The sequence below is a fragment of the Microtus pennsylvanicus genome, chromosome 10 (assembly GCF_037038515.1).
Source record: "Microtus pennsylvanicus isolate mMicPen1 chromosome 10, mMicPen1.hap1, whole genome shotgun sequence".
Lineage (NCBI taxonomy): Eukaryota > Metazoa > Chordata > Mammalia > Rodentia > Cricetidae > Microtus > Microtus pennsylvanicus.
Window position 1 is genome coordinate 27555038 of NC_134588.1, and position 16249 is coordinate 27571286.

Consider the following 16249-nt stretch of genomic DNA (forward strand, 5'->3'; position numbering starts at 1 on the left):
CTATAAATTCCCTCAAATGAAAAATTTCCAGATAATACTTAGACTTTGAATATTTTGCTTTCTTCTTATAATAAAATCGGTTCTATCTTTCTACAATGTCTGGGGGCTGGAGTATAGCCCAGTTGGTAGAGTGCCTACCTACCACATAGGAAGCCCTGGATCTAGTCTTTAGCACTGCGTAAGGAAAGCATGGCGATGCATGTCTGTGATGTAGCATTTGGGTAGAGGCAGGAGGATCAGGAATTCAAGGTTCTTGACAACACAGCAGGTTTGAGGCCAAACTGGGATACATGAAATCCTGTTTCAGAGCGGGAGTGTATACACTTAGAGGAGCTGTGGTTAAAACAAAACAAAACAAAAACTACATGTAACTTATGTAGTGTATGAGCCAGAGAGATGGCCCAGTAGGTGAAAGAAAGCCCAAATTCAATCTGGAGTCTACCACAAGCCTGAGTGCCGCCAGCATTTGCATCCCAGTGCTCCTACAGCGAGATGGAGAACTGAGTGGACCAGTTACTGGAGTGTGCAGCACGGCAGCCGAAACTAGAGTTTGCCTCACAATAACGAAGAAGGAACCAACTCCTGAAGAGTCCTCTGACCCCATCATACAAATACCAGGCTCCCTCTTCTCGTCCTCTTTCTCCCTCTGGTCCTTAGGACTCTTTAGTCTTTTTCTCACTGTTACTTGTGACTTTGCTGTGGTATTTATGCAGTTGTGTATTCCAATCTAAACCTTGAAATCTTATGAACCAGCTTTTTGAAGATGCTTACCTGAAGGGACTGCTCTCATCCCAGCATGTGTAAGTCAGGGCAGTAAGAGGCTGTTCTGGACAGCAAGATGAGAGCCAGGCATGGTTTCCACCTAGAATACACTCCCTGTGTTTATGGGAGAGATGAAACAGCAGACTCCTCTTGATCTTGGCTTGGGTAAGGAGTGGATGGACTTACGTAGTTTGCTCAAATTGCAAATGAGATGCTAAAAGGCTCAGATTTCTCGGAGCTCAAGTGACTAAAGTATTATGTGACTTACCTGGAAATAAAGTTTAGGGTTTTGTTTTATTTTTTTCTGCTGGGGGTAGGAAGTGGGGTAGAATTTGTTTCAAGACAGGGTTTCTTTGTATAACCCTGACTGTCTTGGAACTCACTTTATACACCAGGCTGGCCTCCAACTCAGAGAACTGACTGCCTCTGCCTCTTGAATGCTGGGTTTAAAGGTGTGCACCATCACTGACTGGCAAGTTTAGTTTTTTGCTGGCAAGAAAATGAGAAACTGTGCTTTTTTTTTTTTTAAGGTTTATTTTGTATACAGTATTCTGCCTGTATGTATGCCTGCATACCAGAAGAGGGTACCGGATCTCACTTGTAGATGGTTGTGAGTCACCATATGGTTTTTGGGAATTGAACTCAGGACCTCTGGAAGAGCAGCCAATGCTCTTAACCTCTGAGTCATCTCTCCAGCCTGAACTTGGTGCTTTGTTAAAAAAGGAAAAATGAAAAAACAAAAACATAGTACAAACATGTATCAGTGCTGATAGAAGACAGATACTAGATAGATAAATAGGCTAGCTTTCTCTGACTTCTCGTGTCTAGAGAAGGCTATTAAAGAGGGGGATATGTCAGGATTTCATTTTAAAATACATTTTGTCAAATATAGATACCTTCACAGGAGGCAAGACGGCTTAGTATGTGTACCTTTGGGCCTGGCTGCGTGAGTGTGTGCGTGCACACACACACACACACGCGCACGCAGAGTAAAATGTAAAAAGAAGAAAGTTGCTTCCAGCCCAGAATAATAGTACAAGCCTGTAAAACAGGCACCTGGGAGGTAGAAGGTGGATCAAGAGTTCAAGGCTAGTATTGGCTACATAGCAAGTAGCAAGTCTGAGGGCACATGACTACATAAGAGAGACCCTGTCAAAAAACAAAACCAAACCAAAACAGAAACAACAAACTTAAGTTTCAAATAAATATTCAGTCTGGCAGTTGTCAAGGACTTAAACCTGAACAGATAACGGATGAATTCTTTTAGAGCTTTGTAAGATATATTCTGTAAGTTAACTCTGCAGGAAGGCTTGGTTTGAGTTTGTAGATCTCTGAAGGCAACAGGAACTGTGTACTTATGAACACAGCTGATGACTGGCCAGAGTCCCCACTCACACCTTTGTGACAGTTTCAGAGAGATGAGGAGCACCGGTACACTGGATAGAAATATATGCTCAGGAGAGAGAGAAAACAAAAGCAGAAACTACAGAATAGGAAAAAGGCCATGGAGGATTTATTTCAAAACCAAAGGGCTTTCTGGAAAGTTCCGTACAAATTTGGGAGTATCAGTTGCGACGAAGTCTGTTATGTGTGACAGACTGTCACACACACAGATGTGTAGGCAAGCAGGTTAATTCCTCCTCACATGGGCAGCTAGGGTCAGGCTTCCTGTTTGTTACTGCTTCTGTTTTTGAGACAGGGTCTCTCTACATAGTCCTGGCTGTGAACTCACTCTATAGACTAGACTGCCTGCCTGCTGAGTGCTGGGATTAAAGGTTTGTGCCACCACACTCTCTCTTTTGGCATCTACCTGCAAGTTTGCCTAAGGCAGCTACATGCAGCTGCTACTCTGTCATGTCCTTATGCAGAAGGAAGATGGGCAAGGCCAAAAGGCATGCTTCCTGCTAGAACCCATCAGTTCTGTTTTTCATTTTCTCTTGCCTTACCCCAATTTCCCCAAAATATAAAAGCTAAATATTGGATTGGCGAGCCTTATTATCTGCCATACCAAGTGATCATAATTGTGTGTGTATGTGTGTGCATGCATGTGGCATAGAATTGTGTGTGCAAGCTCACACACATGCAGAAGCAGAGCAGGACTTTCACTATTGCTCTTCACCGTATTGCCTTAAGACAGGATCTCTCGCTGAACTCGAAGTTTCCTGAGCCAGGGGGCTCCTGTGGCCATTCCTGGATCTCTATGCAGCTGCTAGGAATGGACTCAGATCCCATACTTGTGCCCACATACCCAGTGAGCACATGCCTATATTCCTCATGGTATCACCACAGTGTAACCTGACTGAGCCTTTGGAATATCTGCAGAGTCCTGGAAAATGGCAGAAATGTTTGGTGACTTTGGCTACCAGTTTGCAGAATGATTTCTTGGTTCAACAACTGATTGTATTGTGGATTTACTGTGCTAGATATTGGCATTCTAATAGTGAGTAAGTAAATATGGCCTCTTCCTTCAAAGGATTTATAGGCTAACAGGGAACAGCATCTTCTCTTCCCTTTTCTTCCTTTCCTTCCCCCTTCTATTTCTTCCTCTCCTCCTCTTTCCTGTCTTCTCTTCATTTTTTTCTCACTTCTCTTTTCTTTATTTTTCTTCCCTCACCCTCTCTTTCCTTCTCTTTCTTCTGAGATAGGGTTTCCCCAGGTTCCGGTACAGGTTGGCCTGGAACTCACTGTGTGTCCCAGGTGGCATATGCCACTACATATGTCTAAACAATATGGGTTTCAGATAAGTCATCTATGAATGTTTTGAATGCAGATAAGGAGAGACAGAGTGCCAGGGACCCTGTAACTTACAGGAGAGACTGTAAGGTATGACGACATGCTTTACAACCAATGTTCAAAGGCTGGTTGCGCTAGCCCGGCTGGCAGGTGGGGATGGAGATGTGAGTGGAAGGCAAGAGGGAGAATACAGGATTACCCCCTGTCTGAGAGTTGCCCTAAGAACTCATTTGTCTTACACTATTGCCCCCTTTTCATGGGGAATCAATAGGACTTTATAAGCATCAAAGGAAGGCAGGTCCTGTTCTTTTCATCTGAAATGGCTGAAGGGACTGCCATCCTTTCTACTTATATTTTCTCTGTCTAGATGAATGCTTGTTTTTGCAGGTCACAGAAGGGGGTATTAGGAACCAAGGAAGTAGGTGGACAAGTGACTGGGGTAAAATGAAGTCCAGTTGCTCTGTTATTCGTCCGGATTTTGGTCTTAGTGTAGATTAGACTCAAGGGAGGCAAGGATTGGTTCCCACCCTGAAGTACTGATCTGACCCCTTCTCCTTCTAGGAAGTGGATATTGTGGTGGCCCCATGCCACAGCCACCGGCCTGCGGTAGATGTTCTGGGTGACTTGGCGAATGATTTCTTGCCTGTGATAACCTACGCACTTCACAAAGATGAACTCTCTGAGAGGGACGAGCAAGAGCTTCAGGAAATCAGAAAGTATTTCTCCTTTCCTGTGTTCTTTTTCAAAGCACCCAAGCTGGAGATTATGGACTCCCCCAGCAGGCGAGCAGAGAGTGAACGGTCACCACTGTATCGACAGCTGTTGGACCTGGGCTATCTGAGCGGCAGTCACAGGAACTGTGGAGCCCCTGACGAGGACAGCAAAGCTCAGAGCATGTTGGTGGAGCAAAGTGAGAAGCTGAGACAATTGAGTACATTTTCTCACCAGCTGCTACAGGCCCGCTTAGTGGATGCAGCCAAGGCCCTGAACGTGGTGCACTGCCGCTGTCTTGACATCTTTATTAACCAGGCTTTTGACATGCAACGGGACCTACAGATCACTCCTAAACGTCTAGAATATACTAGAAAAAAGGAGAATGAATTGTATGAATCGTTGATGAATATTGCCAACCGAAAGCAGGAGGAAATGAAGGACATGATTGTTGAGACACTTAACACCATGAAAGAGGAACTTCTGGATGATGCTGCCAACATGGAGTTTAAAGGTAGGTTCTAGAGCTTAGAGGGGTGCTGGGACTGCAGAGGCCTCTGATTCTTTTTTTTTTTTTTTAAATAACTGCATCTTTTAATGGCAGTAATACAATTACTGGGTTTCAGGATTAAGAGACCACATGAGGGAAAGCAGGTGAGGTTTCTGAAAAACAGATACTCACTACAAAAGGGGGTGGGGGAGCCATGCCACAATCATTGTAAAAATACAGTACGTTATATACATATTTGCACCATCGACTTTCAACTTGGAAATGCTGTTTACACCTTTGTTACACTCCTGTTTAGAGAACAAGTTTTCTCTAAAAGTGTGGCCTGCTGGTGAGTGGGATTCAGGCAGTTTCCTTGTCCCATTGAGGGTCTTCGTCTGACTATTCCAAGAGGAGGAATAGTTCGTCTCACCACAGATTTCAGATTTAAAAATTCATTTAATTTCTTTAACAAAAGAAAAACTTTCTTTTTCAAATGTAGACCAGGCTGGCTTTAAACTCATGATCCTCCTGCCTCTGCCTCCTGAGTGCTGGGATGACAGGTAGGCACTACCACGCCTGGCTTTTACAAAAGAGAACTTTCAGAGGGGTGGGGTGGGATCCAGACACTGCCACACTGCACTCTTCCTATCCTACACTTACCATAGCCCCAGTCTAGGAGACCAAGGCTGGAGTCCAAAGACAAATCTCATTGACGACTGTTTAGGAAAACAAAACAAAATAAAAAAAAATAACAAAAACAAACAAAACCAATCTGATCTTGGTATACTGACTCCACAGGGTGTTATCCCAATGGAGCACAAGCCCCTCCCACCCTGGCTTCTGGCCCTAAACTGTTTTGAAGGAATTTCTTTTTGGGTTGTGGATGGTATGGGGGTGGGTGACAGATGGGTATGTGGGAGCCTATCTCCCTCTGAGGTGTGTCAGGTCTCCTTATCAAAAGGAAGCAGCTGGGCCAAGAGACCCAGTATAAAAAAGGCAGGCTACAAGAAAGCAGACCTCTAGGGCTTGGCGAGTGACCCAGAGGCAGAATGGCCTGCAGCAGGTCTCACCCAATTCCCTGATCCATTCTTGGGGATGTGGTCACAGGAAGTCAACCCTGGGGCTCTGGACAAGGCCAGACCTAGGGTGGCTAGTGGGAGAAGCTGTGGCACTGCCTCCGCTAACTGGGATCTGGCAGATGCCTTAGGCCTCCTCATCCCAAGGTTCCTTTCCTAGAAAGGACCAACACACCACTTTGATCCCAGACTCTACTGTTTCCTCATGCCCCCTATTAGAAAGCACCCACTAATCCAACACCGCAACAGACAGCTGATGCCCTGCTTCTGTTGGCTTGGGAGGGAAAAGCCAACAGAAAAGTACTCTCCAGGGGCAGGGCTAAGGTGCATGAAAGCAGCTAGCAGACATACTTTGCTAGGGCCACCCTTGGCCTCCCTCCTCGGGAGTCTGGCAGATGGCCACACCACAGATCCTGGATCTGTCTTGTGGGTCAGGCCAGTGACACTGGGCAGGTAATATTGAGGGAGAATGCTTTGAGAGACCGCCTCACCCCTCCCAGGCCTACAGGCTGCAGGTCTGTCTCACCCAGAGCCTTCTGGAGGACTAGAGGGTATCACTTTCAGGACAAACCCTGGACAGAGGATGTGGGTTGCACAGGCCTGAGCAGGTCAGGGCCAGGACCTTTCTCTCCTTTGGACATTTTCTCACTTCACTTTTGCTTTGTCCTGAAGCAGACTGTCATAGGCTGAAGAGAGGAGGCCTCTGATTCTTTGAGCTAGAAATTGAATACCCTGATTCTTTTTAAATTACTTTATTTATTTATGTACATCAGTATTTTGCCTGCATGTATGTCTGTATGAGGGTATCAGATCCTCTGGGACTGAAATTATATATTATTGTGAGCTGCCATGCTAGGAATTGAACCAGGGTCCTCTGGAAGAGTAGCCAGTGCTCTTAACCTTCGAGCCATCTCTCCAGCTCCCATGTCTTGATTCTTAAGGTCCAGCAAGAGGACACCTGTCTTAGTTAGGGTTTCTATTGCTGTGAAGAGACACCATGACCATGGCAACTCTTAGAAAGGAAAACATTTAATAGGGGCTGTCTTACTGTTTCAGAGGTTTTGTCCATTATTGTCATGGTGGGACATGGTGGCATGCAGGCAGACATGGTGCTGGAGGAGCTCAGAGTTCTGTGTCTTGATTTGCAAGCAGCAGGAATGTGTAGCTTGAGCATATGAGACCTCAGAGCCTACTCCACAGTGACACACTTCCTCCAAGAAGGCAACACCTCCTAATAGTGCCACTCCCTAGGAGCATATGGGGACCAATTACGTTCAGACTACCACAGAGCAAAGGTCAAAGTACAGCATAGTAAAATTCTTCAAGCAGTTCTTCTCAGGAGTACAGGGACGCAGACAGAAGGTGGGAATTAGACAACGCTAAGGATGAATTTAGGAAAAGGTAAGCTCGTGGCTTAGGAAAGAATCAAAGCGAATCTTAAGTCCATGAGAGCAAAGGAGGCCACCTCATCTAAATAATTAAGGTGTTGTGTTGCTTTTTGTCCCATGATCTTATTTTAGCTTCAGGCTGCTCCTGAAATCCAGCTCAGGAAAATTTCCAAGAGCATGTTTAGCTTTCCTAGCAGTCTCTCATCCACCACGAATAACAAAGTGGGGGAAGCCATCAGTCAGGGCTTTTGGTGTCTGAATTCTCGATGCTGTCTGACTCTCCATGCATGAGCATTAGCTCTACCGCACAGTAGCTGAAACGACACTGTTTTCAGTCACTCCTGACATTCTCAGTTACGAGTACGTATGCACATCAGGAGTGCTCAGACCATGAAAGCCACTTTAGACTTTGTCAGTGCTGTGTGTGTTAGAATCTTCACTAGATAGATGCTGCTTATTTTCATTGTTTAGATGAGGAAATAAAAAGGCTTAAAAGGGTTAAGCAATTTTGCCAAAGGTCCTACAACTAGTAAATAATAGAGGCAGAATATGAACTGAGACAGTCTAATTCTTGAGTGTGTGTGTGTTAACATGGTCTCACTGTGTAGTCCTGGATGTCCTAGAATTCACTATGTAAGTCAGGTTGGCCTCAGACTCACAGAGATGCACTGCCACACCCAGTCCTTGAGCCCATATTTTATAAGTCAGTGCTTTTCTGCTTAAACCAGTCATTCTCAGCATGTGGGTTGTGACCCTTTAGGGGGCTGAATGACTCTTTCACAGGGGTCACATATCAGATATTTACATTATGATTCATAACAGTAGCAAAATTACAATTATGAAGTAGCAATGAAAAATTTCATAGTTGGGGATCACCAACCACATCATGAGGAACTGCATTAAAGGGTCATTGGGAAGGTTGAGAACCTCTGGCTTAAACTGCTCTAAGTTACTGATACCCGCTTCATCCTGGTCCCCAGTTTCAAATCCTCAGCATGTGCTGTGTTGTCTTTTCCCCTGAATTCCCTTGTTTAAAGAGTTGTCAAGTACCCATGAGTTCCTTGCACTTCATATCTACCCATGCTTTGCTTTTCTGTATATTTTTTGAGACAGGATTTCATTGTATAACCCTGGCTGGCTTTGAACTTACACTCCTCCTGCCTCAGCCTCTTTAAGTGTTGGAATATAAGCATTCAAAACACTCCTGGTTCTACACTGTCTTCTTTAGTCTGTGCGAAGTATTTTTACCCAATCAGTCTCCTAGCTTGTTTCTTTCTTTTTTACTTCATCTTTATTGGCTTCCTGTTCCACAGATCAGTACCAAGAACCCCAGTCTAGTCTGAGATCTCCCAAAGCCTTTATCAACTGTGCCAACCATACTTTCCATTCTCACCTTCCTGTAGTTTTAACTGGGTTGCTTAATTGCTTGATACCCTCCATACAGTCCCTAAACCTTTTCTTTGCGTGTGTCCTGCCTCAAATCCGAAATATCTTTTATTTTTCTGTGAATTTTTCCAAGTCCAACCACCCTTTAATTGCCACATTTTGTAAGGTCATTAGTTCTGCCATCTGCTGCCAGCTGCACTTATTTGTGCCCCCCCCCCCCACATTTCACTAACGTCTGTCATCTTTTGCTTTCTTTTAGTATATACTTCTGTGTACTGAAATGCCAGAGTTGAAGAATATGAACTTGAAGTTATTCATCATCTTATACCTTGCATCAAAAACAAAGAATCTCCTTTTTTTTCCTTCCTCCCTCTCTTCTCTCTTTTTTTCAGTAAAAATGAATAGAGATGTATCTTTGGTGGCTGAGAAATGTTCATTTCAGTGGAAGTTCTAGAGTCCTCTGAACACTTCACTAAGTACCCTGGATCATCAGTGCTGGCATGGTACCCACAAGATGACAGCCGGCCAGAGCAGCAGGGTTAGGTGACAGTGTAATGTTGGGTTGTACTGTGGAAGGTATACCACGTTTAGTGCCTTTGGTACCATGTTTAGTGCCTTTGATGCAATGTTTAGCTTAAACAGATGTTGGAATAACTGAAGCTAGTAGACCAAATGTCTGACTCTGCTTACTTGTAGGTCTGTGGATCCACGTACTTAAATAGCTACATATTGGGTGCAATTGTTTTGAGTCCTTTCTGAGTACGTTTAAAGCAATAACAAATTGATTTAAGAGCAAGCTTGCACATAGTCTGGTAGGACCAGATTTCTGTTGCTATTTTTGTCTTTAAATAAAAGTCAGTCATGTATGCTGGGTAACAGGATGTACATACTTTAGGAAATATTTATGTTTTAATCTAGGTGTGGTGGCATTTGCCTGTACTCCCAGCTCCCAAAGAAGAGGCAGAAGAGTCGTAGGTGTGAGGTCAGCCTGGGCTATGTATGGAGTTACATGTCAAAATTTTTTTCTTGTTTTATGTAAGGACTGAGAGATCAGCTCCCAGTCCCTACCCAGGGTTTCAAAGGAGAAATGTTTCTCAAGAGTGGGGAAAATGAAAGATTTCTATACTAATTTCACTCACTTGATCTGAGGGTCATTTTCTTTATTTCTTCTTTAATTCTAATTCTCTTGTCCTAATTGCCTATAATTTCTTATTTCTAATTTTCTGTTTCAATTCTTTATTCTTTTACATCCTTATTCTTATTCCTCTACATTCTACATTCTTATTACTTCTCTGTTACAAATTCCCAAGCATATGTGTATGTATACACACACACACATATAAATGTATCCAAGGATAGAGAACAGACCTTTAAGTGTTTTATAGTCCACCTGTAACAATAGATAAAGTTATGAAACATATTTTAGTATGTTTCTGTTCTGTAGTAATGGTAGCGGCAGGGCTGCGTCCCCAGCACCCCGGCCGCCTGGCTAGCTTATGCCCCGAAATAACAACACACAAATTGTATTCTTTTAAACACTGCTTGGCCCATTATATCTAGCCTCTTCTCGGCTAACTCTCGCACCTGGACTAGCCCATTTCTAATAATCTGTGTAGCCCACGAGGTGGCTTATCAGGGAGATTCTAGCCTACGTCCATCCTGGGTCAGAGCTTCATCGCGTGGGCCCGGGAGAGGGGAGCATGGCATCTGCTCCAGAGAGCAGAGCTGTCGAGTCTGAGCTCACTTCCTCTTCCTCCCAGCATTCTGTTCTGTTTATTCCACCCACCTATGTTTTAACCTATGAGAGCCAAGCAGTTTCTTTATTGCTTAACCAATGAAATCAACAGATTGATATATGACACTCCCACATCACCGTTCATCAAAATTATACAGATAGCCGGGCGGTGGTGGCACACGCCTTTAATCCCAGCACTTGGGAGGCAGAGGCAGGCGGATCTCTGTGAGTTCGAGGCCAGCCTGGTCTACAAGAGCTAGTTCCAGGACAGGAACCAAAAGCTACGGAGAAACCCTGTCTCGAAAAATATATATATATACAGATAAATGAGAAGTCATCTTCCTGACCATTCACAAATGCGTGTGCCCATAAGATTGAGATGTAATCATGAGATTACATGTATACATTTCATGAAAATGCATGGTAATGGGGAGATACCATAGCTGTTATTGCACAAGTGAAATCACAGATGACAGCAACAGTTTTCAGAGAACCATTTGTCTGGTGGGTTGGCATCTGAACTATCAATTGCTATAAGCTGTAATTGTGTCATGACCTGTAATAGCTTGTGACAATTGCTCTGACAGCTGGGCAGTGGTGGCACGTGCCTTTAATCCCAGCACTCAGGAGGCAGAGGCAGGTGGATCTCTGTGAGTTCGAAGTCAGCCTGGTCTACAGAACTAGTTCCAGGACAGGCTCCAAAGCTATAGAGAAACCCTGTCTTGAAAAATAATAATAATAAAAAAAAATCCTAGATTTGAAACAAGTGAGGTTTATGCTCAAATTCTAGCTGTATTGCTTCTTGACTGCACATCTTCTTTCCCAATGCCTACTTTGTCTTATCCCTGAGGCTATTTCCTAATCTATAGAATATATCCATTAGTATCTATTAACAAAGGTACTGTGAAAATGAAGTTAGATTACCTATATACAGTGCTTACTATTGTGCCTTTCACATAGTTTCCACTGAGGGAATGGTGTTCTTCTCCTCCTGTAACTGAATCCTAAAAGCTACTAAGATCAATAGACTTGTTTTAGACATAACTGCTCATTTTCATGATCTTATTTAATGTAAGTGGCTGAGCATCACCTGGCTTTTGATCTTACTATGATTCAGAATTTGATAACCAACTCTATCTTTTCATAGCCGCCATCGTGGTAGTTCACCAGTGATGACTTGGGAGATGCCTTATTTAGTGTGTCTGCACCTTTCCTTCACTGCTAACTAGTGTATCTCTGCCTCTGTAGATGTCATTGTCCCTGAGAATGGAGAAACAGTGGGCACCAGAGAGATCAAATGCTGCATCCGGCAGATCCAAGAGCTCATCATCTCCAGGCTCAATCAGGCGGTGGCCAACAAGCTGATCAGCTCAGTGGATTACCTACGGGAAAGCTTTGTTGGGACCCTGGAACGGTGTCTGCAGAGCCTTGAAAAATCACAGGATGTCTCAGTTCATATTACCAGCAATTATCTCAAACAGGTATGAAAAGAATGGTTTCACAGATAACAGCTAGAATAATTTACACACAAGCCCAACTTCACATTAACCAAGGATTTCACTTTGAAACAGTCTACTTGAAATTACATTTTGTTTTCCTACTATATGACTACTGCCTGGGGGAGGTACTTATAAGTTGTAAATTTACAGTTGATAAAAATGAATAGAAGGGCGGTGGTGGCACACGCCTTTAATCCCAGCACTTGGGAGCCAGAGGCAGGAGGATCTCTGTGAGTTCGAGACCAGCCTGGTCTACAAGAGCTAGTTCCAGGACAGGCTCCAAAACCACAGAGAAACCCTGTCTCGAAAAACCAAAAAAAAAAAAAAATGAATAGAAGGCTAGGCGATGGTGGTGGTGCACGCCTTTAATCCCAGCACTCAGAGGCAGAGGCAGGTGATCTCTGAGTTCAAAGCCAGCCTAATCTACAGAGCTCCAAAGCTACACAGAGAAACCCTGTGTCAAAAATCAAAAAAAAAAAAAAAAAAGAAAGAAAGAAAGAAAGAAAGTAAAGTAAAAGAGGTGATGAACTTTAATTAACTCTGTATATGTTTAGGGATAAATTTGCAAGCCTTCAGATTGGACTGTAATTCTTTGGTTTGGGCAGGCAGAAGGTAGGAGTGATGCACATGTAGCCAAGACTGGCCTGGCTTTTAACTGCTATTTTGGTCAAGGTTGGTCTTGAACTGTTATTCTTCTGCCTCTGCCTCCCAAGTGCTGTGTCTGGCTCAACGGTGTGTGTGTGTGTGTGTGTGTGTGTGTGTGTGTGTGTGTGTGTGTGTGTGTGTGTGAGAGAGAGAGAGAGAGAGAGAGAGAGAGAGAGAGAGAGAGAGAGAGAGAGAGAGAGACAGGGTCTTTTACTCTCTAGAACATTTGGCTGAGAACTTGCTATCTAGAACAGAGTGGCCTCAAAGAGACCCGCCTTACTCTTCCTCCCAGGTACAGGGATTAAAGGTATATGCCACTACACCCAGCTTGGACTTGTTCTTGGAGTTGTTGAGAAATGACTATCTGCATGTGTTTCATCACGTGTTCTCTTTCAGATCTTAAATGCCGCTTATCATGTTGAAGTCACATTTCACTCTGGGTCCTCAGTTACAAGGATGCTTTGGGAACAAATCAAGCAGGTGAGTGTTCCTCAGAGAATTATTTCAATCCATATTGGGCTCACTTACATCTTAGACTCTCCAACAGAACAGATCGTAGAATATGCTGTTAAAATAAGGTGGCCATTATTTGGTGGTTTGCCTCTCTGAAAGAATTCTGTTGTATGCTTGTTCTCAATGAATGACTACCAGTGTTCCCTTTAAGCCCTAAAAAGCCATAGATTTATGTAATACTTGATGAAGCCACAAAGTTCCCCCTCACTAGTTGTATTGTCTTTCTTTTATTCAGCCTAAATGTTTTCTCAGAAGTAGGTATTATTGGGTCTGGGGATATAGCTTGGTGGTAGATGTTTTGCCTAAAATACAAAGGGTCACAGATTTGATTCCCTGGTACCAAAAGAGCAAAAAAGTAAACAACAAAAATCTAGACGTTGAGTCAGTCATAGTGGTGCACACCTTTAATCCCAGCATTGAGGAGGTAGAGGCAGGCAGATCTCTATGAGTTGATGGCCTACCTGGGTTTACATGTAGAAAGACCTGTCTCAAACAACACACACACACACACACTGTTGCCAGGGGCCAAGAGTGTGGTTCCTATCTTAGACTCGCATCTATGTAGAGTTACTACTGCTTCAGAGGAGAGTTAATCCCTGGCCCTGAATAGAACATGCTGAGGGGTGTAAGCATTTCAATTAGGCTTACTGTTCTTTGGTGCTTTCCTCTGGATGAACCCTGGTTTTGAGGTAGATGGGTTCCATAGGCTCCTATGTCAAGGGCTGTTCCTGATGAGCAGGAGCCCAGTGAAGGAGAGGCATTGTTGGAGCTGCCGGGGAGTTCCTGCTTCCTTCAGTGACTTTCCTGTCCTCATCTCGGCAGATCATCCAGCGGATCACATGGGTGAGCCCACCCACCATCACTCTAGAGTGGAAGAGGAAGGTGGCCCAGGAAGCCATCGAGAGTCTCAGTGCCTCCAAGTTGGCCAAGAGCATTTGTAGCCAGTTCCGCACTCGGCTCAATTGTTCTCACGAGGCTTTTGCAGCCTCCTTGAGGCAGGTTGGTATGCAGGAAAGGAGCGAAAGCTGGAATAAGCAGAAAAGATACTCATCTAGAGGGAAGTAATTTACTCTCTGTTATCCTTATAGTTTTAAAAAAATCAGTGTATTTTTTATTCTGTTAAAGAATAATAAGTTACAGGAAGTTTCATCACCAAATTTTTCATGTGGATCTTTTTATAACTCTAGGAAAATTAGAGTGAGTGCAGTTAATTTCTTCCCATATAACTGAATGAAAAAGAGCAGAGAGGAGTACTGACTTTATATAAGTTTATATCATATTTTATAATGAATGACAGAAGAATGACTTTCTAACAATACCAGATCACAATTATATGGTCCTCCTGAGTGTGTGTGTGTGTGTGTGTGTGTGAGAGAGAGAGAGAGAGAGAGAGAGAGAGAGAGAGAGAGAGAGAGGGAGGGAGGGAGGGAGGGAGGGAGGGAGGGAGGGAGGGAGGGAGGGAGGGAGGGAGAGGGAGGATATGAATAGATGTGATTATGCTTCTAAGAGGAAAATGACTATTGACTATGCACTATCATTGTATTAAACATGTCATATATATGCTGTTCAGTTCTCACAATTGTTGGCATAAAAAATATATAATTATTTCTATGAATCCGATGGAGAATCTGAGGTGAGGGACTTGAGTTTTATGTTGTCTTTTTCTCCTAGCTGGAAGCTGGCCACTCTGGGCGGCTGGAGAAAACTGAAGATCTGTGGCTAAAGGTTCGAAAAGACCACGCCCCCCGTCTGGCCCGCCTTTCACTAGAGAGCCGGTCTTTACAGGACGTCTTGCTTCACCGTGAGTCCTTGTTTCTTTCCAAGTGAATTGGAGGGAATGCAGGGACCTCTAGCATTCCTTTACCAAGAATCCCATTGTCTCAGACTGCTACTACCTTGCAAAGCTGCCCCAGCACTTAGTGATGCTTCTGAATTCCTATTTGGTTCTGTTGCTGGTGTAATATGAATAACAAGATCAAAGTTTATTCAAAATCATCCAGCTTAGTTACTTCCTACTGGGTTAGAACAGCACTTGAGTTTCTCCCCATCGCATGATTGCATGATTACCAACTTCTGGCCTCCAGGCAGGGTTGCACCTAAGAATCTTAAAAAGAATATCTGGTAAGTTCCTCTTCCAGCTGCCTTATTGCTGTCTTTATATCTTATAGGTAAACCTAAATTAGGACAGGAACTAGGCCGGGGCCAGTATGGTGTAGTGTACCTGTGTGACAACTGGGGCGGACACTTCCCTTGTGCCCTCAAGTCAGTTGTTCCTCCTGATGAGAAGCACTGGAATGACCTGGCGTTGGAGTTTCACTACATGAGGTAGGTCTTGGTTTCATTAATCTGGGGAAGACCCATAGAAGTCAAAGGCTGGCTTTAGTTTTGTATCACAAGCTACAGCATATCTTGTCTCTGTATACCAAGATTTAACGACATTATAACTAGTGTTTGTAGGTTAGGCCAGAAATGCTGTCTTTGCTTAGTTTTCTCATATCACAATTTCTCAGATCTTCGTTCTGTTGTCTTTCTTGTCACTAAGGACTGCAAGTATTGATAGTCCATGGTTCTTTACTTGGCGGAGAAGTAGTTTTCTTTTCCTCTCTCTAGACTTGGACCATGTGTGACTGTGAGGTTCTTTCTTTCTACATCCTGGCATCTCTTGCAGAATTAGAGCCTGAGTGTGGTGCCTTTCTCCTTCTCCTAGGTCTTTGCCAAAGCACGAGCGATTGGTGGATCTTCACGGTTCGGTCATTGATTACAACTACGGTGGTGGCTCCAGCATCGCGGTCCTGCTTATTATGGAGCGGCTGCACCGGGACCTCTACACAGGGCTGAAGGTGAGGGTGGCAGCCGGGGACTAGAGCCAGCTGGGACCGGTTCCTTCCTGGACTTCGTCCTTTCCTGCTGTTTCAGAACTTCTCACTTTCATAGAGATTGTTGGAGTAACCTCATTTACTTCATTATTTCCAGAAAAATGTCAGACATTTTTCAGAATTCACTTTTATCCCAGTATATTTCTGTAATGCTTTTATTCATTACTTTTTAAAAAATTGCTTATTTGCGTTTTTTTTTTGTTTAGTTTTGTTTTTTGAGACAGGCTCTCACTATGTAGCACTGGCTGGCCTGGAACTCTCCTGTGCAGATTAGGCTGGTCTCTCACTCACAAGAGATCCTCATGCCTCCTCCTCCAGTGCTACGATTAAAGGCATGTGCCACCAGGCCCATCTTATTTACCACTCTGATGTCCTGTGGTGTGAATGAAAATGTAGATTCTTTAGAAGAATGGAAAGCTTCTTATTATACTTTTG

General features: G+C 43.8%; 1 protein-coding gene across 1 annotated transcript in view; it reads left to right on the plus strand.

The window, feature by feature from the left end:
- Window positions 1–16249, plus strand: part of Dstyk (dual serine/threonine and tyrosine protein kinase) — a 51349-nt gene that overhangs the window by 25564 nt on the left and 9536 nt on the right. The window contains exons 3-9 of the mRNA XM_075987897.1: window positions 4057–4720; window positions 11530–11762; window positions 12822–12905; window positions 13761–13937; window positions 14610–14739; window positions 15107–15263; window positions 15646–15778. Of these exons, the coding sequence (XP_075844012.1) occupies window positions 4057–4720; window positions 11530–11762; window positions 12822–12905; window positions 13761–13937; window positions 14610–14739; window positions 15107–15263; window positions 15646–15778 (1578 nt within the window). The remainder of the gene's footprint in view (window positions 1–4056; window positions 4721–11529; window positions 11763–12821; window positions 12906–13760; window positions 13938–14609; window positions 14740–15106; window positions 15264–15645; window positions 15779–16249) is intronic.